General features: G+C 42.9%; 1 protein-coding gene across 7 annotated transcripts in view; it reads right to left on the bottom strand.

Moving 5' to 3' along the window:
* DENND1A (DENN domain containing 1A) overlaps positions 1-26,738 on the bottom strand; it is a 498,150-nt gene that overhangs the window by 144,971 nt on the left and 326,441 nt on the right. For all 7 annotated transcript variants that reach the window (XM_036107896.2, XM_078061741.1, XM_078061742.1 and 4 more), the window contains one exon: positions 8,280-8,405. In XM_036107896.2, the coding sequence (XP_035963789.1) occupies positions 8,280-8,405 (126 nt within the window). The remainder of the gene's footprint in view (positions 1-8,279; positions 8,406-26,738) is intronic.

Raw genomic sequence — 26,738 nt, forward strand, 5'->3', positions numbered from 1 at the left:
ATACTGTGCTGGTGTTTTACATACATTGTTGCTATTTTTATCAGCAGTCCTATAAGGTAGGCATTATTTGCATTTTACAGATGTGAAAACTGAGCCTCAGAGAAGTTAAGTGACTTCCAGGACAAAAACCCAGGTGACTCCAAACATACTCTTTCCATCCCACTCTGCCTCCTTGGCTGTTCAGAGCCACAGAGCTAGAGTGGTGGTACCTCCCCTTATCCCTGCTTCATCAGCAGGGTTATGATCTTGACTTGGGATGAACACTAAACGGAGAAAAATTGGCAACCAGTAAGTACTAACCGCTTCTCCGGTCCACCATAGACTCCTGCTGTCAATGCACCTGTTTAGCTCAGGACTGTAGGTTTTGGCTATAATTCCCTATCTGCTTGCCTAAAATAAACTGGAAAAATAAGAAAATCTTTCACCAACTTTTCCTACAGAGTATTCATGGGAACATATCCACGCATCACCAAGACACCATTGCCTGCTTAAAGACAGCATGGGCTCTGGTGGAAAACAATTTGGTGGTTCCTTAGAAATAAAATGACCATATGACCCAATAATTCCATTCCTAGGTATATACCCCAAACGAACTGAAAACAGGGACTCCCGACAGATATGTGCACAGGAATGTTCACAGCAGTATTCACCATAGCCGAAAGGTGGGAGCCACCCAAGTGTCCATCAAAAGAAGACTGGATAAGCAAAATGTGGTAGATACATACACACAGTGGAATATTACTTAGCCTTAAACAAAGGGATGAAGTGCTGACACGGGCTACATACAGTGTGGATGAGCCCTGAAAATGTTACGATCAGCCATATGCAGAAGGACAAATAATAATAATTTCATTTACATGAAATATCTAGAATAGGGACATTCATAGAGAATAAATTAGAGGTTACCAAGGACTGGTGGGATGGAGGAGTTGGGAATTATTGCTTAATGGGCTCAGGGTTTCTGTCTGGGGTAACGAAAATTTTGAAAACACAGTGATGCTGATCATACGGTATTGTCACTGTAATTATTGCCACTGAATTGTATACTGAGCGATGGTTAAAATGGAAAATTTATGTTATATATGCTTTACCGCCAAAAAAAAAAAAAAAGAGAGGGGAAAGAAAAGAAAAAAGCATGGGCTCGGAAGACAGACATGGGTTCGATTTCCAACTCTATGCTCCCAAGCAGTGCAGAGAATCTCAGAACCTCCTCTCTCTCGTCTTCCTGTACACGCTGTTTTAAGGTCCTCAACCCTTTTTTTTAGCACAAGACGGAGGCACAAATTAGTGACATCCCTTATATACATTCTGGGCATCCTCTGCTTGCCTGTGTGGAGAGCAGGGAGCGCACGCCATGAAGGGTTCTTCATGCTTTCCATTTTGAGCTGTGGTTAGGCCGATTCAATGCAAATCTGCTCCTTACCACGTTGTGACAAGTTGGCACCCCAAGTCAGGCTCCTGCACGCTGACGTGTAGTTCTTCTATTCAGAAGCCTTCAAAATACAGCGTTTCAGAGCTTTCTTCGCAAAAGGTGTTTGGTGCGGTATTAATTATAATATTAAAAGACTGGAAATGATCTAAAGGTCCAATGCGAGTAGTTATAGAAATTATGGTTAGCTGTACTTGATGGAATGATCGGCAGCTATACAAAAACGTGTTTGATGTAACGTTAAATGGAGGAGAAACAAACTTTTAACTTAGATTTGACAGCAGCTATGGAAATACTTTGCAAAATGAAAAATTACTGAAGAGAGTATACAAACGGTAGTTAAGGTAGTTGTGTTACTTCAGTGGGACTATCGTGATGTTTTAATGTTTCTAGTTTCTAAATACTCTTCTGTTTTCTGTTACACTAAAAACGCATATAAATATAGTTGTGTCTTTTGAAGCCATGAGATCAATGGCGTTACTCAACCAGGAAACAGACATACGTGGTGTTTTTTCCGACCTGTTCCAACACAGCCTTGTCCGTTCATGCTTGAAAGCCAGGCTATCAATTTGCTTTTATCTTAACTTCTCTGTCTTTAAGGGGTTTTCTAGGTGGATAAATATGACTCAGCAGAATCATGTGCAAAATCAAGGGCTGTAAGGTGGATGATGCCAGCGTACCCACAGCTGAATCTGGAAGCCGGGCCCCTTGGGACAGACTAAGCAAGCAAGACTGCAGAGCTGGATGCTCCCTGCACGGCCTCCTTCAGAACACACGATAGTGACTGTCTGTTCACTGCCCCCACCCCAGCACTGGCTCCCTGAGGGCAGGGGCTGTGCTCCCTTCATCCTGAGGAGGCCCAGCTAGCAGGCTGGCCCAGAGAGAGCCGCACTGGACTTTTGACTTGACAACTCTCACGGTGCTCCATCTACACCGGCCTTTCCGCAGGTCCTGGCACAGAGCAGGATGCATCCGAAAGCACCAATATCCATCAGTTTTGCTCTCTGAGTTAACATTTTACCAAGACCTGCAGTGGGCCAGACATGGGAACAAGTAACCTTCAAATGTACTGTCTTGAGAGGACTCCACGTACGAGCTTACGAGAACTATGAACAGAAAAAGGCAGGAAATTAAAGCACACAATTCTATTTTTGAAAGTTCTTTAAAACTGAGGCCACTGTGTTGTCTTCCAAAGAGAGGGTGGTAGGTTAGTCTTATTCCGATTTCACGATGATATTATTTTAAACAAAGGAGTGTGGGAAAAGTAGGATTCTTTTAAAAATTCATTTGTTCTCCCTGGGAGGGAGAGAGGGGAACATTTGAGGCAAATTCAAGAACCACACCGCTATACATATCCTCCGAAAGTTGCTATCTTCCACCAAGCACAGAAAGGATCCTTGGCCTAGCAATTAAAATCATTTGTCTTTTATCCCCTTCTTGCCAAAAAGGACCCCAGCCCTAACTAGTTAATCCCTAACACACACTGCTACTCCCAGAGTTGCCTGGCAACTGCTAGGAGGCGTGTCAGAGAGCAAGAAAGGCCTAAATAAATGAGCTGGAGCCTGGGCTGCCGCTTGACATGGATAAAGGGGGTTTTTCCGAATGGGGCTGCCTGGCTGCTTGTGGTTCTGTCATTTAAGTGGAGAAGAACAAGTTGGCGTGGCCGATATTGTTAAATATCTTGGGCTTTGCACCTCATATTCTCGGGGTGACTGAAAAATGGGTCACGTGCCCTTGCGATTTGCAGACACTCTCCCCTCTGCCAGGTAGCACCAACCTGCAAAGCCTAAAGCCAAGGCAGGATGCGAGGTGTCTGCGCTGAACACACTGAACACAACCTGGCCTCACACACTTCTCTGTTCCTTGCTTTCCCTCACCCATCCTTCCACCCGCTATTCCCAAATTTACTCCCTGACGCCTGGACCCTGCCATGACCCGGGCCCGGCGCTGGAAATGCAGAGAGAGTTGTTAACATGGAGCCTGAGGAAACCAGAACAAAGACAGGCAAGAGGGTGTGGTGGAAGGAACCTGAGTTTTGGAGTCAGGCCGACCTGAGTCGGCCTCCTGGCTCTCCCACTCACCAGGAAGTCACCAGCAATCTCAGCCTTCATTCCCCACCTGGAACGTGGACAGGAACGGGGCAGTTGTAGGGGAGAAGTGGAGCCACCCGGGAGATGAACGAGCTCCAGCCAGCCTTGTGGGAGGCCACTGAGCAGGTAGACTTGGCTGTAACGGGACATGCCTGGTATCCCACTCTGGCCCTTGGGAGAAATAATTCACCTGGCCCCGAAGAGACACTGCCAGTGAGCCGACGCAGGCCCTCCGGCCCGGGCACGGGCACGGAGCAAGGCCTGGACGGGGAGCAGGGCTGCTCTGGCATGTGGCCGGCCTCAGCAGGGGGCTGCCTTCCCCTGCCCGGAAACGAAGCTTGAGATTCCCCAGCCAGCTGCATTTTGAAATTTTTCCAGTAGGAAAGGAAAAAAAAAAAAAAAAAAAAGCCAAAGAGTTAAAAGTCTCCAGTGAGCCCTGGGCCGCGGGGCTGGAGCGGCGCATCCCGGCCCCCCCCCCCCCGCCCGACTGGGGCTCGCCCCCTCCCAGAGCCAGGCGGGGCACCGAGGGGCGCAGCGGGAGCTGTCCGCCAAGCAGAGTAGAAAGGAGCACAGTCTAGTCTGTCACGTTTCATGTTTTAAAAAATCCAAACTCTGTGACTTCGCAGTGACCTGAGTCCCGTGACTGCACCCGCTGGCCCAGGGTGGGAAGCCACCCCACCGCAATGGGGCGAATGCTGTGGGCACGTGACAAAGCAGCCAGAGAGGACGAGCCACAGGAGTCCTGTCTGCTGTGCCCCCACACCCACGCACGCTTCTCCGGGCCCTCCACCCTGCTGGCGCCCTCCACCATCGGCCGCGGAACGTTCTCCAAACGCAAGGCGGCTGCTTGGGCCCTGCCCTGCCCTGCCATCTGCCTCAGAGGCTCTCCCCCCGAGACTAGCACCTGCTTCTGGCCGCCAGCTTTCTCCCTCACCTTCTACAGCAAAGGCTTCCGTGTACTCGGATCCTCTGCCCGAGTAAATCGACGCCAGGGATTTCGCCTCAGGAAATAGTTCAGACCGTGCACGAAGATCTCTATAAAGATGTTCATCACAGTGTGATTTAAAATGGTGAGAGGTGACCGACCATCAAAAGAACCAGCGTTAGGATAATGTGATGAGCCTCAGCACTGATTGCAGATTGGGGGAACTTGATAAAAATCTCAGACACTTGCCTTTTTAAGAGCCCCGCAGGTGATTCTGATCCACGCCAGGGTTGAGAACAACTGGGGTCACCTGATGGGGTATGTGCTGCCATCATAAGTGATGATGTTTAAGGAGAGTTTTTATATCAGGTGAAAAAATGCTTACGACATACTAAAAGGCAAAACCAAATAACTGGGAACTGGATTGCTTTGCCAGGAATATCTCAACTGTCTTTAAGTAAAAAACCAAAAACCAAAAACCAAAACCGAAATGAAACAAAAACAACCCCCAAACCCTACAGCCTAGGTAGAAACATGCTAACATGTTGCCTTAAGTCCAGATGATAGGATTATGGGTATTTTCTCATTTCTAGTTCTCTGTTACTTTAAGCTTTTTTTTTTTTTTTTTACCAAGAGCAGGTGCTATTTTTTATAACCAGAGAAACAACTAAAAGACAAGTGGCCCTACTTGCCATCCAAAACAGGCTCACCCAAGGTCCCATTCCCCATGCCACCCCCATGTGGCCAGTGCCCACCAGCCCTCATCCCTTCTTGGGCTCACATGTGCTTTGCAGTCAATTATTTTCATTAATTCTCCAAACAATCTTGCATAGGAAGTGTTGTTAGCCCATCTTTCAGGTAAGGAGAAATGCCTAGAATTAAATCTATGGTTTAAAAACCATCGTAACATGGTGATGATGCTTGGCCAGAAAACTGCAGGCCCTCTGGCTTCCCTCCTGGACTTCCAGGAAAAAAAAGCTATTTGGGAGATGAATGGGACTGAAAGCATGACAAATCTGCCATATTTCACTGATTCTAAGATGCAGATTTCTTCACACCATAACATCTCTGAAATCTGGATGTGTCTTACAACTGATGGCATCCAACTGTGATTGGCAGCACCCTTTCCCATTTCGTAATGGTACTTAGAGTAATGGTACATCTATGACTGAATGGCAGCTTAGACTCAGTGAAATGTACCTTGTTTACAACCAAACCCATCATCCTATCCTCAAAATGCTACTTTTAATGACTATATAATATTCTAGCATATGGATATATTTCAATTTCTTTAACCAGTTTCCTATTATGGATACTTAAGTCTGTTCCATGTTTTTACCATCGTCAGTACTGCTACCGGGAACACCTTTGCATTAAGTTTTCACTTTTTCTACTTATGGGCATCATCACTTTCTCCTTGGTCCAAATCTTGGGAGTTATTTTGACATCTCTTGCCCCTCGTCTCCCATATTTTGTATCTTTGCAGATTCATTTAGTCCCTTCTTCTTCATGGTACCTCTTCCTGGTGTCACCACCAGAGGGCTCTCTTGTGAGTCTCCCGGACAACTGGTCTCTGCTTCCAACTCCCCTTTCAGTCCATCACTGTATCACTGGTCAAACATGACTTCAGTCTTACCGTATCTCTGCTCAAAAACTGACATTCCCTACAGGGTGAAGTTCACACTTCTAGCCTAGCATCCCAGGCTCTGTCAGATTTGGCTCCAAGCTCTCCTACCCTTTCCCTACCCAAACCCACGACTCCAGACAAGTGGCCATGAGGGGTACCGCCTCCAAGCCTTTGCTCACTCAGTTAACTCCACACCCACCACATGAAGGAATGCTCTGTCTTTTTCCAAACCTAAGCCATCAGACCCAGGTCAAGTTTCACCTTCCCTATGAAACATTTTATGGCTCATTTGATCCTTATAACCATCTGGAGATGTAGAATGATAGGTATTCTTAGCCTCATTTCACAGGTGAAGAAACTGAAGTTTAAAGAGATTAAGTGGCTTGTTCAAGGTCGCACAGCTTAGAAGTGCAGAGCGCGGCTTTGAACTCCAGGGCTTCCGTGCTTAAACCCAATGACTTTTAGAGCCAAGAGCAAGTACAACCATAAACTTCTTCTGAGGAGCAACTTGTGCCCAGATCATATATCCAGCAATCCCCTACCAAGATTCAACAGTCTCTGGATTCGAGACACATATATGACAATAATGAGATCATTTTAAGAGTGGAAATACCTCATGTCTTTCAGTTCCCAGCAATGCAAGGGAAGGACTGGGCCAGTTATCCCAGTCTCCTTTTAGAGATGGGAAGACAACAGTATTTTTCTTGAATTATACTAGCTCTCAAATTAGCACTAGACCTGACTGGTTTGGCTGGGCCCAAGGTCAGGACAAAGAATCAGGGCTGCCTCACTTGGAGATAAGCAGGACATGGGGAACTTGCTTTAATGAAGGGCTTTAGAGGACCTCAGGGAAGTAGTTCTAAGGAAGCAAAAAGAGAGTACATCCCTTCTGTTATGTGACCATGACATTGCCTGAAGCTGAGGCAGCTTAGAAAGTCAGGCCTAAGTGCTGGACGGGAGACAAGGAACAAGGAGGATGGTGGCATTAGTCTGTTGCTTCCTGAGCCCCCCACTTGGCAGAGAGTATGCGCTGGGTGAAGGGAAAACAAGGTGTTTACTATTACTCTGGGTCTCATTTAGACATATGATGGAGTCATAGTAGCAAAAAAAAAAAAAAATTCTTAACAATGTAGAACTGTGGCTCATGGGGAAGCGTAAGCAAGATTCACTGTCAGAGTTTGTACATGAAATGCACTGCCTGACATATAACTCAACTTTTGTCATTTAATATAATAAAAATGCTGTGGGTTAAAAGCAGAAACAAACAGCCCTGGCCCATAGGCAGTGCGACCTATGCTGGTTCCTCACACCCACTGCAACCAGGCTGGACGCGGCTGCCGTCACCCACCGGCTCAGGATGAAGGGAGCTCTGTGCTCTTGAGAGAAAAGGGCAGTGGGCAAGGTCGCCCTCCAGCGTTCCCTCCTATACATGGTGACCCAGGTCCCCCAAGGCCAAGTTCTCCATTCTCTGTGGCCAAGAGGCCAGGAGTAGGCGTTATCAGATGAAAGCTTCTCACTGAAGCCGGGAGAGTTGGTACTTTGTTTTTAGGGTTGACCTGATACCTTCGTATCTTCATATAACTTCCCACCTCACAGGGCAGGCAGGGGAATGGATGAGGCTACTGAGGCTCAGGAAGGCTGAAGGGCCACAGAGGGGGATAACATTATTCCCCAGTTTGTGGCACACCGTGTAGTCAATACACCAAGAGCACTTTGGGAGCACCTGAGCAGTGAATCCCCGGGACACCTTGCTTTCTCGAGTGTGGAGTAGAAGCCCCTTTAGAGGAAAAGGGCTTTGAGACACAGAGGGAAAGCATCGGCTTTGGGACTATTCAGCTCCTCCGCTGGTTAGCAAGTCATGTCTCTTCTGAGCCTCAGTTTCCCCATTTGTCAAGTGGAAAGGATCCTCAGAGAACAGGCGTGTGAGAGGTCCGGGCACTGTCTTAACACGCAGCTGGCGCTACTGTCCAGGGAGGGGACGGGTCTTAACGTGCACAGGAACAGTGAGTGCTTCACACATAGCAGCATGGCTTCCTCACGCTAAGAGGAAGGGCAAAGGGAAGGCAGCCCCCTGGCCCCTCACAACACAGACGCACAACCCCTTCTGGGTGAATTCAACCACCAGATGAAGACCTGATTTCCTGTGACCCCTGAGGCACATTTCTCAGCCCTGACCAAACAATTTATAAATGCCAAGAAGCTACTCACCGGCTCAATTTTCAGAGCATTTCGGTAGCTGCCGAAGAAAGCAGCCTGGGCCTTGAGGAAGGCCCTGGCCACACCGTCGCCAGTAGTTGTGGACACCTTCTTTAGCCGGTTCTTCAGGGAAGAGATCTGGTGACAGAGAGAAAGGAGACACGGGTTGAGGGCAGGGTGGGCGGATGGCTGGCTAAGCCCGATACATACGGAGCTCTAGAAATTCCCTGGAAGGGGGATGGATTTAATACCTCAGCTTCTGGAGAACAAAACTGCATTCAGTATTAGGACAGGTTTCTGAAACTGAACAGAGTGTATCGAATAAGAGCAAACACAAAGCTACTTTCTGAGTAGTTTCAGTGTGCCGGGTATGTGTGTTCACATACATTTTCTAATTTAATTCTTTCCACAATCTTGCAAGGAAGGGATCGGCGTTCCTGTCTTACAAGGGTGAAACAATCCCAGAGAGAGGAACAAACCCAAGAAGTGGCCAATTGGAACGTGAATTGAAAGTCTTATGATCTAAGCCCAGACAACACAAATTTTTTAGTTCCAATTCTACTCCCTCTTCAAATTACTTAAAAATATTGGAAATGAATGGCTTATTTATAACATATATACCTCACACCTCATACTCTAGTTATACATTAAATATATAAACACATGTGATATAGATTTATTGAATATATTATAAATCAAATGTTTATTAAATATAAGGTAAACAGATGTATAAATATATATTCTTATATCCTTCATTCTCTAAAGGAATCGTGGCAGTTTATAGAAATGTACTCAAAAGATTTAGAAAAATAGGCAAGAAAGCCATGGCACTGGGAAAAGCAGCCAGAAATATTTCGTATATCAATGTAAGCTATAAGGTCTTACATGGTGGCTACAACTGGCCTGCAAATTTGATTTAAGAGCCTGCTAGTGGTCAAAGCAAAAAGAGAAACTCAAGTTGTGAGATTCTTTGGGTCCATGTAGTACAAACAAGCCACTTGCACAAATGAAAACACATTTTCCTAAAAGTGAGAACTCAGAGAGATTTCTCCTATGAATCCTCAGCGCAGGAAATCCGCACGTGTGACATGATGGCTCTTGCCCTCAACATCAGAGACAACGTCAAGCTTCCTGGTCCGTTTCTAACACGCTTTTCATTCATCTCAGGATGCCGCACTGCACAGCTTCTGGGCACACCATTCACACTGTGTTTGTTCCATGTGAAAAGTACCCCTGGAACCTGGCAATGTGGTAGCCTCGAGTCAGTGGTGATCCAGCGATGAGCAAAACCAGACCTGGGCCCTGCCCACGTGAAGCTTACATTCCGGTGAAGAAAATATCAAATGATTGTGACATAGCTACCGTGATGAGTCTATGCTAGAGCTCACTGAGGAAGTCAACAAGGCTTCCTGGAGGGAATCAGGCTTGAATGGAAATCTGGAGGATGAGTTGAAGTAGAACCTGGCAAAGAGGGGAAGGAACAGTGTCCCAGGCACAGGGAAAAAAGCCTGTGGTGAGAAGGAGTTCGGAGAATAGAAAGGACTATGGCTCCAGGGGAGGGAATGATGGAGAACATGGCCTGAAACGAGGCTAGCGGGAAAGGCAGGGGTCAGAAGTGCTGTGAGTACGGTCAGGAGTTTTTTTCCCTTCGTCTTAGGGAAAATGTAAACCAAACAACTGTTTTTAAGCATGCAGGAGCATATCAAGAGCACATTTCAGGAATCTGTATGGGCTTTGATATAAGATTATCTGATGGTCTGACATTATTTAAGGATAAAATAGAAAAATTAGATTCAGGTGGCCCATGAATCACCTACAAAACTTTTTGAGCCAGAGAGAGAGAACACAGAGGGAGAGTGAGAGGGAGAAGCAGACTCCCTGTTGAGCAGAGAGCCTGACACAGGGCTCAATCCCAGCACCGCGAGATCATGACCTGAGCCGAAGCCAGACGCCCAACCGACTGAGCCACCCAGGTGCCGACCACCTACAAAATTTTAATATGAATGAGTGATGATCCTTTTTCTGGGCATAGGCTCCACAGTTCTCCTCAGATCCGTAAAGGTACCCGTGAAACTAAAAATATTAAGGATCGCTGGTCTGGGATAGATTACATAGACTTTAAAAATGCTTCTTGGGGGCACCGGGGTGGCTCAGTCAGTTCAGTGTCTGACTCTTGGTTTCAGCTCAGGTCGTGATCTCTTGGGTCATGAGATCGAGCCCTGTGTCAGGCTCTGCTTTAAGAGTCTCCCTCTGCCCCTCCTGCTCGCATATGCTCTCTCAAATAAATCAATCTTAAAAACAAAATAGAAATGCTCCATGGGTTTTATTTATTAATAAGCTTCTGATAAGGGGTTTTATTTTTTATTTTAAAAATTTTATTTATTTGAGAGAGAGAGCACGAGCAGGGAGGAAGGGCAGAGGGAGAGGGAGAAGCAGACTCTCCGCTGAGCAGGGAGCCCGATGCAGGACTTGATCCCAGGACCCCAGGATCAGGACCTGAGCCAAAGGTAGACGCTTAACTTACTGAGCCATCCGGGCACCCCAGGGATTTTTAAATAGCTTATTAAGATATATTTTATATACCATAAAATTCACTCATTTGAAGTATATAGTTTAGTATAATGACAAGGTTGTAGAACTATTATCCAACCCCTAAATATTTTTTTCACCCCCAAAAGAAACCCATCTTATTGTCAGTTACTTCCCATTCCCCACCAATCTTCCTCCCCTCCTCCTGCACCCTGTCCTACATAACCATTAATCCACCTTCTGTCTCTATGGTTTACCTGTTTTGGACATTTCATATAAACGGAATCATACAATAAGAGCTCTTTTGTGACTGACTTCTTCCACTTAGCATAATGCTCATTATAAACAAGGTTACTCCATGTTGTGGTGCTTATCAGTACTTCATTCTTTTTCACAGCTGAATAATATTCCACTGTATGGCTACAGCACATCTTATTTACCCTACATGGTTATCTAGTTGACAGGCGTCTGGGTTGTTTCCACATTTGGGCTATTATGAATAATGCTGCTATCAACATTCATGTAGAAACTTTTATGTGGAGACAGCAGAGATTTTGAGGCCAGAAACTGAACGGTGAAAATCCTGTTGCTGGAGCTTATAAAGATAAGCTGGAAGGACACGTGAAGTCGTGGGGCACAATGCTGGGCACCTAGTAAGTCGCCACGAAGTGTTTACTGAGTAGAGAGAACACTTCCTGTGCTGTTGCTACGGGGCTGTGCTATATGCACAGTGAACTGAGTGAGGGTAGGGCTAAGGCTGACGTCCTTCTCTGGGATGTCAGAAGTGATGGGAATATGCAGAGAGGGGGCGGCTACCCTCTCTGGGCTTGGAGGTGGGCCAAGGAAAACCACCTTGCTCTGGAAGCGGTGGGTGTCAGTATCCCATTGACCGTGACTTCCCCATTCAGGGACACATGGCCCTGACACAGTGCCACCGTGGTGAGAGCCCACGAAGAGCATGCAGGCCACTCAGTACCCGGGCAGACTCTGCCATGGACTTGCAACTTGAAATAGCAACGTGAAAACAAAACAGAACATGCTTTATTAAAATGTGAAAAATACTGCCCACTTCCCACCCTCTGAAGAATAGAAATCCTGCCTCTCCCAGGGACGAGGGTGACATTTCCATCCTTGGAACTGGTGCAAGCCGCTGTCACTCTTCTAGATCCTCAAAGGCCTTGGGCCACCTGTGCTGCAGATGATTCCTCACTTAACCTTCCCTGGCCTTTCCCTTTCATTCGGGAGGTGTTTAATTACCTTGGATTCACAACGCTGCACTTCAGGTGAGCTTCTCCTAATGGCCTCATTATCATTTTACACAAAGAAGTCGTTGCTGATTGTAACTGAGCAAATATGAGTGTGTGCCTTCCTGCCCGCCCCAGCTGGTTTGAAACCAGCCAAGTGGTCCTGGGCTCTTGGTGCCCCTGTGACCACTTAGGCCAAGACTTCTGAAGACCTCTCCTCACCCTGCAACATGGAGAAGCTTTTGTCAGCACTTCAAACTTTGAAACTTCAAGTATATGCGCATCTGATAACTGGCAATAGAATTTTGTCCTTTAAATAAAAGTGAGGGACGAAAATCGGAGGCTTAAAATAAACCACAATCATACATCTAAAACTGAACTTGCCAGGAGTACTCATGGGGTTCCTGGTCAAATCATTAACATTGGGGTTCATCACGCATAATGTGGGGGCGACGGAAATGCTGATGAGGATGGCTTTCTCCTTTATTGAGGTATCAGGAGGAAGACAGAAAACAAAGGAAAGAGGATGCTACATTGAATGCATCAGCCTCTCCTGAACGCTCCCCCCCCCTCCTCTGTGTCCCATCTTGGCCACTGCAGCATCACCCAGCTCATCTCCTAGGCCAGAATCGGAGGTCAGATTCCATAATCCTCCTTCCCTACCCACCACCATTCTCATATCTTATCAGCACCACCCCAAATATGTCTCAAATCCACCCTCTCCTCTCAGTGCCTGGCACTGCGCCATGCAGCTCCATCCCTCCTCTCTGGCCCAGATTGGTGGAGTAGCTTCCCAGATAGGCTATCTTCAGTGTCCCCTCAGTGCCGCCCACCCATAGCTGTTCCAGGAAGCTCAGAAACACATGAATCTGGTCATTTCAATCCCTCCATCAAAATCCTTCAATGCCCCCACCCTTGGCCATTACCACCTGCAGAAAAACATCCCAACTTCTCAGAGCAGTCAGCGACACTCTGCTCAACTGGCCTCACTTCCCTCAGCCCCACCTAACGTATGTTGGACTGATAGCGAATTACTATTTAGAAGCATACACTATTCTCCAGCCCATACACAGGCCGGAAACTCACACAGCCTTGTCTCTTGTCCCTTCCTGTTCTATTTGTGGAAGATCTATTCACCCTTCGAAAGACCATCCAAGTGCCCATCAGTGGGGGCCAATTAAGTCAATTATACCACATCCTCACAATGAAATATTGCATAGCTGCTAAAAAGTATCTGACAGTACTTGAACTGACGTGAAAAGATGTCCATTAAATACTGCCAAATGGGAGGAAAAATGCAAGTTGCAGAGCTATACAGCATGAATCATTTAAAAACATATATATATATATTTATATATGTAGTAAAAATCTAAAATGTCATGGATCAAACTTTAACCATGAAGGGATGCTTTCACTTTCTATTTTACGCACTTTTGATTGTTTTGATTATCCTTTATTAAAAAGCATATGTTCCTTTTATGATAAAGATTTTAAATGAGGTATTTTTCCTTAATAGTCAAATTAAAGATTACCTTGGGTTAAGGGAAAGAGGGAATCCAGATGTCCCCTCATCTACCAAGCCTTCCCGACCCCTAAGGCAGGGTTAATGACACCCTGTTGGGGTGCTCGGACTGCTTAGGTGAGTCTTCGGCGAGCGGCTACAGCTACAACCTCTCCCGCTAGCCTGAGTTCCCAGAAGGCCAGCAGGGCCTGGCTGGTGTAACCATTCAGCATTTGCTGCTAAATGAAAGAATGGGCGAGTGAGTGTTCTGATATCCTGAGAGGCATTTCCAGTGGTTGAGCCTCACTGCTTGGAGGAAAGTCTAGGGTCACATTCTTTAGTGACTGATCATTAGAAGAATCTGGTCTCCGTTGGGAAGGATCGGTGGACGGGGCGGAGGGGCTGTAGTAAGAGAAACTGATACTCATCCGTTCCCCTTCTGCAGAAAGCCACCACTTAGATGCAACCAAAACTGCAAGGAAAACAAACCTCTCCGTGAAAGCAGACACACCTAGTCCAGTCTTAACACTGCAAACGTAACACGTGCAATAACAAAAGCAGTATTCCCTACCCCAAGTCCCTGCTGTACTTCCTCACTGAAGGTCTCTTGATTTCACCTGCTTCTCTGTCCACATGCACTCCTCAGGCAGCAGAGGGTAGAGACTGGATCACTTAAATCTAGGATTGGACACCTGGCCCTCCTACTAATTTCTTAACCTTTCTGAGCTTCCGTTTCCTTTGCTATAAAATGAGATATCTGCAACATCCGTTCGTTGTGAGGATTAAATACAGTGGATGTAAAATGGATGGTGGAGGCAGCGAACTGCCTCCATTCTTTGGCGTTCACGTTTCCTCTTGTCCTTAGACTCCTGCAACCATCTTTCAACTGGTGGCTCTTCTATTTTCATCCGTCTTTTGCATGAACTTGTCTTTCTAAAACAAGAGGTTGCATCCTATTACTCCAGTCCTCCAAAACTTTCAGGGGCTCCGTAGTGCTAACATGATAAAGTCCAAATTCCTTAGCAAAATATTCCAGGCTCAGTTCAAGCTCCATTTCCAACGTCGTCCTCTACTGAGTTTCAGAGGCCTCCAAACCATCCCTAAAAGCCTGGAATGTTGTTTACCCCTCCCCCCCACATTCTTGAACAAAATCCTTCTATCAAAAAAAAAAAAAAAAAAAAGCCAAAAGCCTTTTTCTGTGATGCCCTCTGTCAGAACAAATAGCACTTTCTCAGGGCACATTAGCTTATTCCTTTCGTTGATGCCTAATCTTTGCAGGCCCCATGCTGGAACGGTGCTAGGAACAGCCACGGATGACCAGGACCCAGCACAGGAGAGCTTGCAGTCAGGCTCCCCCAAGACCAGCCACAAGGTAGTTCGTTACTACTTCGAAAGGAACTCTCAGGTGGTATGTATCACCATCCTAGTATTTAGCTTTTTCTATAACTAGTTTTTATGTATCTTCCCCTGACGAGAATGAAGATAAACTATTTGTGCTCAATAAATATAAGTTTCTTTATTACTTGGTTGCAACTTGTGGCGGGTGGGGGGGAAGGTGGAGAGAAAGATGGCCCACTATTTACCTATCCACCTGACAGGAAAAGATGTCCACAAAATACTGCCAGACGGGGGCAAAAATGCAAGTTGCTGAGCAATACACACCGCATGAATCATTTAAAAAAATCACATATCTATATAAGTTTATATGTGAACTAAAAATCTAAAAAGCCATGGATCAAGCATGAAAAGCATGGACCCTGCAGGGATGCTTTCACTTTCTGTTTTGTGCCCTTCTGATTGCTAGGATCTTTGTGCAGCCTCCCCACTGCTTGGACGAAAGAGACTAAAGTCCTAGCCTGGCCTGCAAGGCCCCGAGTGACCGGCCTCAGCTTCTTTCAGATTCGAGGCCCTGCATCCCCTCCACGGCGTCAGCCACGCTATCTGGGCCCCAGTCACACTGGCCTCTCTCGCACCCCAAGACCTTTGGTAGGCCTACTCCTCTGGAGCGCCTCCCAGCACCATCACCCCCTCGCCCGCAACCCAGTGCCGTCCATAATTTATCACCCGTGTCGTCTGCTGTGGCAGCTGCAAGTGAGGGCTGGAAATGTGCCTTGTGTGACTGAGGAACCGAATGTTTTATTTTATTTTATTCCATTTTAATCAACTAAAATTTAAATAGCCACATGTGAATAGTGGCTACCATACTGGACAATGACTACTCACTCTTCAGGTCTCAGCTCAGACAGAATCACTTCCTGGGCCTGACCCCTCAGAAGAGACCAAGGTTCCCTGTCATAAACTCTCCTGGTACTTCTCCTTCAGAGACACAGAGCAAATGTAATGGTGCCTGTCCCAACAATCCCGTAAATGTCTCTTTTCTATTACACTGTATGTTCTAGGAAGGCAGGAACTAGGACCATCCTCAGTGCTGGCAAAACACCTCAACTAGAGAGTTCTTTTAACAGTCTGACTCAAGCTAGACTGTGCAGGGGGCCCCACTTCTTGCATTAACTGCTCAGTGTCAGAAATGAAGTTAAAAGATTTGTTGTTTTGACCAATAGGACACCCAGCAGCAGCTGGGAGGAGGCAAGAGAGTCACACTTTCTTTCCCCCTTTAAAAATGGCCTGTAAGGACTAAGGCAGTGATTCTTCCTTTCCTGAATAAGCTAGATATCAAGGCTTTGTTATAAGATCTCCCAGGGAATGTCTGGGTCTGGAGAGGGGAGAACAAACTATTGCCTTGTTTTCCCATTTCCAGGGACACACAGACACTGACTTCCTCTGCTACTTTCACATTGGCAGTGAAAAATAGCAGTGTATCTACCGATGCCTTAGTTCTTGCCTCCCATTTGAAGCAAAAAGTCTTGATATGTGAAGGCAATCCCACCCCACTGTCTTTCACAGTAACGGTTTCTGGGAAAACCAGGAATTCATTAGGAGAAAGGAGGAGGAATTAGTATTTATCACACAACGCGCCCCCCCCCCCACTAGGTACCAAACATCATGGCAGGTGTTTTCATACCCAGCTGTGTTAAAATCTCAGAACTGGGCTAGACAGGCATGATTATCCCCACTCTACAGACAGGTAAAGTGAGGCTCAGCCCCAGTCACACAGCTAGTACAGCGAAGGGCAGAGGCCAAAGTCAAGCCCAAGTCCGTCTTACCCCAAAGTCTGTGCTATTTCTTTGATTCTCACTGCTGCCAGGATTTCTTAAAACCAGCAAATTAGATCTGTCCTTGATACTGGTTTATTTCTTCCCCAACTTAATATATCTCCATTATTGCTTCCTTTCATTCCTTGCTTTTCTGTTTCTTTCTTGAGAACGTGGTTGTACCTTGACCTCAGTTGGCTTTAATTGCTTCTTCTGCATCCCATTTTCCCCTCAAAAATTCTGGTTCTCCATGGGGGAGTGGGGACTGTGCTAGTTATGTGGAGCTCCAAGCTGGAGCTGGCTCTGACCCTAGGGGCCCAGGTTTCTGCTCCCTCTGTCTCTCCTGACATCTCACTGGTTGAGCATTAAGTCAGAAAGTTAGAGGCAAGCCTTACAATCTAAGCAGCTTTTGTTGGACAAAAGGATCAATTTTCATTATGTGAATGGCTACTTCACTATACGCTATAATGGCTTTGTTGAGCATCTTAAGAACAAACTATCAAGTCCTTAGGATGACATTCTTGGGAATAAAAAAGTACAATTTTAAAACAAAAAGGCCCATTTCCACTATCTGCCAAACAAAGCTCAGGAGGAGTCTTGCACACACTAAAGCACTCCAGCCCCTCCCCATGTGTTTAAAACAAGTACCTCGCATTTTAAACTGAAACACAGCAGCAACAACTTTTGTATTTTTCTACCTATTTGTAATACTCTTCTTCCTCCAAGCACTTTTTTTTTTTTTTTTGCCCAGAGGAAGTGAAATTGTCTTTGTTTTCCCTATAAAACAATTTAGCTTTATAACACCACACACACACACACAAACACACACAAAATTAATGCAGCTGAAAATTCTGCCCAAGCTCAAGGAGGCTACAAGCAAGATCTGAGCTCAGAATAAATGTGTATTTATATTATTAGGTGGTCATTCAATAAAAGGATTATTTCTAACCAAATATGTGCATACATGTATGCCTATATACATACATACACATATACATATATATATATACACATATACATATATATATATATACATATATATATATATATATATATATATATATATACACCCGGGGAGTATTTTCAAAGAAGGGTTTTCTCCCCCATACTTCTGGCAGTTTAGGTTTAAAGGTCAGATTTAAACTATCACCATGTTTCACAATGCAATCTGTGCAGTGCCGCGTAATGAAATGGTTCAGTAAAGGTGCTCGTGGAAATTCTTTTAATTAGGTCTAAGGCTTTTCAGTTGTCAACATGAATAAACCAAGAACCATTCTCTTGCAAACACAAGGCACAAAATACAAATGTAAGTTACCTTTGAAAAAAACAGATATGCACTTGCAAGAGGGAAGTTATACGTGTTTTGTTTTGTTTTTTTTACAACATATCTCCGCCAATTTTTTTTTTTTTAATGCCAACATCTTTCAACAACAAAATGGACTGCAAATCAAAAATAAAAGGGGTTGGTCTATTTCTAATGAACCAGGACACTAATGCCTGGTTCTAATGAAAAGTATTTGCAGAAAGACTAAAGTTAACCATAACTAAAAATGTTTATCAAGAGATTAATGACTTTCTTCATGGGCAAAAGCCACCTATCTATTTAACTATGATTAATTCTATAGATCGGCGGTATTTCAGTCAGAATGTCAATGTCCCAGAATGACTCCTGCAAATTGAATGATATCTATTAAAAATGCACCAAAATGCACTTTTGCCCTCAGCAGCACTATCTGAGACCTAAAAGATGAGCATATCACAGCAGGAACATCATCAAGACTCCGGCTTTTCAAAGCAATGTTGACAAACTAAACTACTCAGATTTGGAATTTTTAGCCATCAGCTCAAAGCTAAATCTAGGGATTGAAACTCGCAAAATGAAAACTGTAAGAACGCGGTAGGTTGCTTGGGGCTGTTGGATTACATTCACACCGAGCTCTGATAGAAAAAGCAAAACTAAATAAACAACTCCAAATATCACCAGCAGCTCAGATTTAGATGGATAGAGAGGTGTTGGCTAAAGCCAACTGGCCTGAGACTTCACGTGGAATGGGGCTGCTCGTAATATACATGTGGAATGGATCAGTGTATCAACCAACCAACGGATGAATGTATGTCTAGCGAACCCTGAGCATGAAAGTACAACACCCAAAAGTGCGCTGATTTTTAGTCTGGGTTCAAATTCTGCCTCAGAGGCTAGCTATTTGCTGGAGGCCTCTAGGCAAGCTACTTAACCTCTTCTCTTCATCTATAAAAAAGGGGGAAAGTACCCCCACCTCCAAGACATTTGTTTCAGAATTGTTATGTAGATTAAATGTCAAGACTTTCAAAGCCTCTAGCACAGTGCCTGGCACATAGTAGGAGCCTAATAGATGGTGACTATTCTTCGACACAACTCAACTCCAAAGCCAAAACCACCCTAGCCATTATTGTAGCATAAAAAAGAATAATGGACTCACAATTAACATTTTCTAGGGCATCAATTACTGAAATGTCACTCATTATGCTAAGCCTGGTGGGTTTATTTAGTGACCCAAACTCGGTGTGTATTTGGGAGTTAATGAAGTGCGTGGTGTTTACAAAGATAAAAGCGGGATTTGCCTCAGCAACAATCCTGGGCTGAATGGATATAGATTTCCATGCTTAGGGATGCAGCCAGGCCGGATCCATGGTGGATCACATGGATACATCCGCACAGAGTGAGATATCTCCCAACGGGATCTGGGCATCTCCACCTCCTCGAGGGAGAAAAAAACAGGAAGGGGGGGGTGGGAAGTGTGTATAATAGATGTGTTTCACAGTGTCCCTGCTGTGATGAACAACTTGATCCACTTACAGTTCCAAACACATGATGCATAAAAGAGCTGACAGAAATTCAATTCTTGCAAAGAAAAGCATCTGCTCTCTAGTGGGAACGGCCAAATATTAAGCAGTTTTAAGGCAGGGCAAAGACCTAGAGGAGCACACATCATTATCTAGATAGCCAGAGTAAAGAAATGCAGAGGATTACAAGCGGACGAACGAAAAAGTAGCCGAGATTCCAAGCATTAATTACCCGGAGTGAAATGATTCAAGTTAAATCTTTGTTACGACAAATATTAAACCCAGCTGTGTTTACGTAGCAGTTGTGAAAAAGAAGAAAAAAAGAAATCCGTGTACAGTATCTGTGAGCTCTGCCAGTTAATTGAATTCGCTGGCAGCATTTCCTCCACCAAGAGCCAAACATCCTCAAAGATAAAATGTAGCTTTTAAACAGACCTGGGGAAACGGAATCAAGAAACTTCAACCAATAAAACACAACTCTTTACTGGTATAAAAGTAAAGTAAAATTCAGTAATGAAAGGAAGGAAGTCTCTTAAACATTTACTGCATTCCAAAGCTTGGAGCTGCGGTTTATTGCTGAGGTCTCTTCTGATGTCCCACAGTGCTCCTGCTCCAGCATCTTTAATGAAGTCCCATAAACCCCCATAAAATACTTGATTGTTGACAAATCATATACACACACTCAGGGCAAGGCCCCACTGGATCATGATGCTCCTTTTCTCTCTCTGCATCAAATTTACAAGTTATGGAGTGGACACTATCATGGAGAGTGGCCAACACAGAACAGAGACCTACAGACAATTACTTAAAAGCATGAGGGATGAGTGACTGGTGACAGGTAGACACCTGAAGACCTACAAACCATGAAGCCCAAAGCCAAAACATTCCAGTGTTTCAGATGAGACGAGGAAAGATGATTTTTCCATCATAAAACTGGTAATAGTCATATTATGGAAAATTTGGAAAATAGGAGAAAAAATGCTAACCCTTAACGTTACTATCTTAATACACTACTGTTGGCAATTTGGAAGGTGTTTTAAAAATCTTTTACTTCTGGGTATCTGGCTGTTTTTCTTCCTTATTCTCATGGTGGATGTATCACTTAATATTCTGCTTTCTTCACTAAATTGTATCTTTGGCATTTCCTGTGTTGCCCATAATCTTCATAACCATCATTTTTAATGACTGTAGGGTACATGCCACTGAATAGCAATAGGTTAGATTACCTTAATTACTCCCCTTAATTTTGGATATTAAAGTTGCTTCCAACTTCAGCTAACATTAACATAAACAATGCTATTTGGTTGACTTTCTCCATTTAGAAGTATTTGCCAGAAAGAAAAAACCTTAAAGTCAAATTACTGGGTCAAAAAAGAATACACTTTAATGTCCCATTACATATATCCTCATATAAGAAAGTGTATTATAAAAGAGCACCACTCAGGCTATAGAAAGCATGAAGTAAAAAGTAAGCGGACAGTAAAGGCTTCCACATATATGTGCATACACAAAAGCCTACAAATTCCAGGCCAACGAATATTAAAAAGGACTCTAACTGAGCCATGGGAAATCTTGTTCTCCAGTAATAAAATGTGGTATGTCCACATCACTGGAAGCCTGGAAGAGTTTGAACTCCCTTTTATCAAGCTTTTTAAAAGCCCTACAATCTATGTACTGGCTAAGCAGCTTACACTTAATACTCATTTTTTTTTATATAAAGATTTTATTTATTTACTTGACAGAGAGAGACACAGCGAGAGAGGGAACATAAGCAGAGGGAGCAGGAGAGGGAGAAGCAGGCTCCCCACAGAGCAGGGAGCCGGATGCGGGGCTCGATCCCAGGACCCTGGGATCATGACCTGAGCCGAAAGCAGACGCTTAACCATCTGACCCACCCAGGCGCCCTGGTACTCTTTTTTTTTTTTTTTTAAAGAATTTATTTATTTATTTATTTATTTATTTATTTATTTATTTATTATAATAATAATTTTTTTTTTAGGGGGAGTAGAAGCAGAGAGGGAGGGAGAGAGAGAGAGAATCTCAAGCAGGCTCCATGCCCAAAACGGAGCCTGATGCAGAGTTTGATCTCACGACCCTGAGATCATGACCTGAGCTGAAATCAAGAGTAGGATGCTTAATCGACTGAGCCACCCAGGTGCCCCTACACTTAATACTCTTGAAGGAACAAGAGATGTTATTTAAAATTTAGGGAAGAAATAGGTGAAGAGTGCTTACTTAAAAGGCTGTGGAGGGAGGGGACATTATGTTTTTGTTCTCTGCACCCTGGTGGCCTTGAGATAAACATGAAGTCTATATGCAGGCATGGAGATCAATAAGAGATGGACTATTCTTGCAACATTCCTCCTCCAAAATCCACAGCTGGGGAACAATACAATATTGTCAGTAAGAAATGTTGTATCTGGGGACGCCTGGGTGGCTCAGTCGTTAAGCGTCCGCCTTCGGCTCAGGTCATGATCCCAGTGTCCTGGGATCGAGTCCCACATCGGGCTCCTTGCTCCACAGGGAGCCTGCAAAAAAAAAAAAAAAAAAAAAGAAAAAAAGAAAGGTTATATCTGTAAATCTCATGGAACCCAACAAAATACAACGGTATTAGCCTTGTCCATCTGTCTAGGTACCTAGTAGAAAGCCAGAACCACCCTATGTCTAAAGTTACCCCTTTACCCATGTTCATAAATCACATGAAAATCAACAGTGCTATTCTGAAAGCTACTCAATATTGGAGGCTCCTTTTTAAAATTCATTTCCAAGTCCTCTTCTTTTTAAAAATGACCTTGAGTCATAACGGATATATGACAGAATGCATACAAAACACAGTTTGAGGAGTTTTGACAAAGGTATGCCACCTGTGTAACCACCACCACAATCAAGAAACAGAATGCTTCCTTCACCCCAAAATGTTCCTTGGTGCCCCTGTCAGTCAGTCCCCGTCCTCCCCATCCCAGCCTTCATCCACCACAGAACAGCTTTCTCTCTTCTAGAATTTTACATAAATAAAATCATATAGTATATTCTCTTACGTCTGGCTTCTTTTGCTCAGTGTAAGATAGTTCAGATTCACCCATGTTGTTGAACAGATCAATTGTTTCTTTCTATTGCTGAGTAGTATTCCTTTGTTTATACATTCACCAGTTGAAGGACACTTGGGTTATTTCCAGTTTTTGGTGATTATGAAAAAAGCTGCTTAAAGACATTCACATACATGTATTTGTGTGCACGTAAGTTTTAATTTTCTTGGGTGAATACCCAGGAGTGAAATACTTTGTCAAAGAGTAAACATAGGTTTAAGATACACATTTATAAGAAATGCAGTCATTTTATTTTGGTCATACCAGTGGGTATATGGCGGTATGCTCATTGTGTTACTAATCTGCTCCTTCAAGGGTTGTGTGCACCGGCCATTTGAATATCTTTTACTGTTAAGTGTCTCTTCAATCTTTCGCTACTTTTTAATTGGACTGTCTCCTTATTATTGAGTTTGAGGGTTCTTTGTATATTCTGGGAAAAAACCCTTTTTCATATATATGTATGGAGAATATTTCAGTGTATGGCTTGCTTCTTCATTTTTTCAATGGTGCCTTTTGAAAAAGATAAGCTTTTATTTTTATGAGGTTTAATTGATCACTTTTTCTTTTATGATGTGTGCTTTTTCTGTCTTATCTGAGAAATCTTTGCCTATCCCAAGTTCACGAAGATTTTCTTCTCTATTTTCTTCTACTTATTTTATAGTTTTTGCTTCTGGGTTTCGGTCCATAATCCATTTTGAGCTAATATTTACATGAGGTAAAAGTCGAGATTCACTTTGTTGTGGTAGCATCTGTTAAAAAAAAAAACCCTATCATTTCTCTACTGAATTACTTTGGCGTATTTGTTGGAGATCCACTGGCCATTTACATGTGGGTCTAATTCTGAAATACTTGTTGTGTTCTATGAACTATATATCTGTACAAGCTACATTTATTATAACTGCATAGTAAGTCTTGAAAGTAGGTAATGTAAGTCCTACAACTTTGTTCTTTTTCAACAGTGTTTCGGCTATTCCAGATCTGTCGCATATTCATATACATTTCAGAATTAGCTTGTCAAGTTGGTTTTTTTTTCTTTTTAAGCCATCTGGAATTTGGGTTGGGAATATATTGAATCTATAGATCAATTCAGGGAAAATTAACATCTTTAAAATGTTGAGTCTTCCAATCCAAAACATGGAATATCTCTCCATTTGTTTAGGTCTTTTAAATTTTTTCTCAGAAATATTTTATAGCTTTTGGTATACAAATTTTACATATATTTTGTTAAATTTATTCCTAAATATTTTGTGTTTTGTATGCTATTTTTAGTGGCACTTTAAATTTTTCATTTTCCAACTGCTTATTACTAGTATATAGAAATATATTTGTCTTATATACTGACCTTATCCTGCATGCTTGCTAAACTCATTTATGAGACTCCTTAGGATTTTCCATATACATGGATCATGTCTGAATGAAGACAGTTTTACTTCCTCCTTTCTAATATTTCGGGTTTTTCTTTTCCTTGTCTTAGCGAACTGGTTAGAACCACCAGTCAATGCCGGACAGAAATGGGAAGAGCAGATATCCTTTTTTTGGTCTCATTCTGAGAGGAAGAGCATTCTATTCTTTCACCATTAAGTAAGATGTTAGCTGTAGGTTTTTTCTAGATGCTCTTGATCACAACGGGGATACCTAGTTTGTGAAGATCTCTTAATCATGATGGGTGCTGAGTTTTTCCTAAAATAATTTGTCGGTATGTTTTGATACCATTTTTCTTTTTTAGTCTGTTGATATGGTAAACTAGATTGATTGATTTTCAAATATTTAGCCAATCTATATTCATTTGGTCACCATGTATTGTTAATATTTTATTAAAGATTTTTACATCTATATTTATGAGGTATATTGGCCAGTAGTTTTCTTTTCTTGTAAATTCTTCATTTGGTTTTCATGTCAGAGTAATGCTAACCTCATAAAGTAAGTAGGGAAGTGTTCCTTTCCCCTTTATTTTCTTTTTTGTCCCCCCTTTATTTTCTCAAAAAGTTAGCGTAAGATGCTATCTGTTCTTAAGTGCATGATAGAATTAATGAAACTATCTGGAACTGGAATTTTCCCTGTGGGAGTTTTAATTACAAATTCAAATTTACTTAATAGAAATAGTGCTATTTTTCTTATCGTGTAACTTTCTGTAATTTGTGTATTTCCAAGAATGTTTATTCTACCTAATTTATCAAAAATTATAGGCATCAAGTTCTTTATAATCATTCCCTTATTTGCTTTTCTCTTTCCTTTTTAAAAAATATCCTATTTATTTTGGAATAGTTTTAGACTTCCAGAAAAGTTGCAAAGATATTACAGAGAGCGCCCATACACTCCACACTCTGTTTCGGTTTCACCGAGTAGGTCTTATATTATCACAGTACATTTGTCAAAACTGAGAAGTCAATGCTGGCACATCATTAACTCAATTCCAAACGTTATTGTGATTTCACCGATTTTTCCATTAATGTCCTTTTCCTATCCCAGTATCCAGTCCAGAATTCCACCTTGTGTTCAGCTTGTGCCTCAGTCTTTCCTATGTTTTTTTTTTTTTTTTTTTAGGACCCTGACAGTTTTGAGAAGTACTCAGCAGGTATGTTATAGAATGTCCCTCAATTTGAGTTTAACAGAAGTTTTTGTCATTATTTGACTGGGTTTTTGGAAAGAATACCAGAGGTCATGTATCCTCATCGTATCAAGGTCACGTGATATCCACACGACATCACCGGTGATGTTAATCGCTTGAAGTAGTGTTTGACATTTGTCCGCTCAAGTTACACTTTTTCCCTTTCCCTACTCCATTTCTTGGAAATGAGTCACTAAGTCCAGCCCACGCTCGTGTGTGTGTGTGTGTGTGTGTGTGTGTGTGTGTGTGAGCGGGAGAGGGGTGAGTGGGATTAAGCACCTTCTCCTAGAGAGGCGAGTATCTACAGATATTATTTGGAATTCCTCTATGAGGAAGATTTGCCTCTCGTCCCCCATCCACTCTCTTTTGGTTGGCATTTGCACTGTGTATCTTTTCTATTCTTTTACTTTTCATCTACCTGACTCTTTAAAATGAAATTCTTGTGGACAGCATACAACTGGGTCCTGATTATTTATGTAATTTATTACTCTCCTTTAATTAAGAGTATTTAGACAATATACGTTTAATGTAATAATCAATATAGTTAGGAAAGTTAGCAGGATGATAGATTTACCCATTTGTTCCATCTGTGTTTGGTTCCTTTATCCTCCCCCCTCCCCCCAAATGTTTTGGATTTTTAATGTTGGCTTATTAGCTACATGTTTTTTCCCCCCTTAGTGGCCCCTCTAAGAGTTACAGTATACATCTTTAACTTAATAGTCTACCTTCAAATAATGTTATATCAGTTTACATAGAATTTAAGAATCTTTAAACAGTGTACTTCCTTTCTCCATCCCCACCCTGTCCTCTGTGCTACTGTTGCCATATATTTTACTTCTACCCATGTTACAACACATAATACATTGGTATTATTTTTACTTTACTCAGTTGTCTTTTGTAGAAACTAAAAATGAGAAAAGAAGTCTGTTATATTTACCTACATACTAACTATTGCTGGCACTCTTCCCTCCCATTTTTCTTCTGAAGAACTTCCTTTAACATTTCTTGTAGTATCTGCTGACAATGATTTTCTCTCACTTTTTTTCTCTGAATAGGTCTTAATTTTGCCTTCATTCTTGAAGGATATTTTCATCCTATTGAAGGACATTGATTTATAGGTTGACAAAAATTTTCCTTCATTACTTTTAAAATGTCATTCCATTATCTCCTGGCTTATGCAGCTTCTTATAATTAGTCTTCCGTCATTACTTCTTTCTTTTATATAATGTGTCTTTTTTCTCCAGCTAATTTTAAGCCTTTCTATTTATCACTGCTTTTGAGTAATTATCATTTTGGGCTTTTGTGTGGTTTTGTTTGGATCTACTATGCTTGTGGTTTGCTGAGCTTCTCAGGACTCTGACTTTACAATTTTCATCAAAAGTAAAAAAAAAAAAAAAAAGCTATAATCTTTAAATAATTTTTTCTGTCTTTCCCTACTTTCTTCTCCTTAGGATGATAAGTGTTTTAGTCCTCTTAATATTGTGCTATGGGTCCTTGAGGTTCCATTAACCTTTTCCTGTCTTTTCTC

Source organism: Halichoerus grypus, chromosome 14 (genome assembly GCF_964656455.1).
Source record: "Halichoerus grypus chromosome 14, mHalGry1.hap1.1, whole genome shotgun sequence".
NCBI classification, from domain to species: domain Eukaryota; kingdom Metazoa; phylum Chordata; class Mammalia; order Carnivora; family Phocidae; genus Halichoerus; species Halichoerus grypus.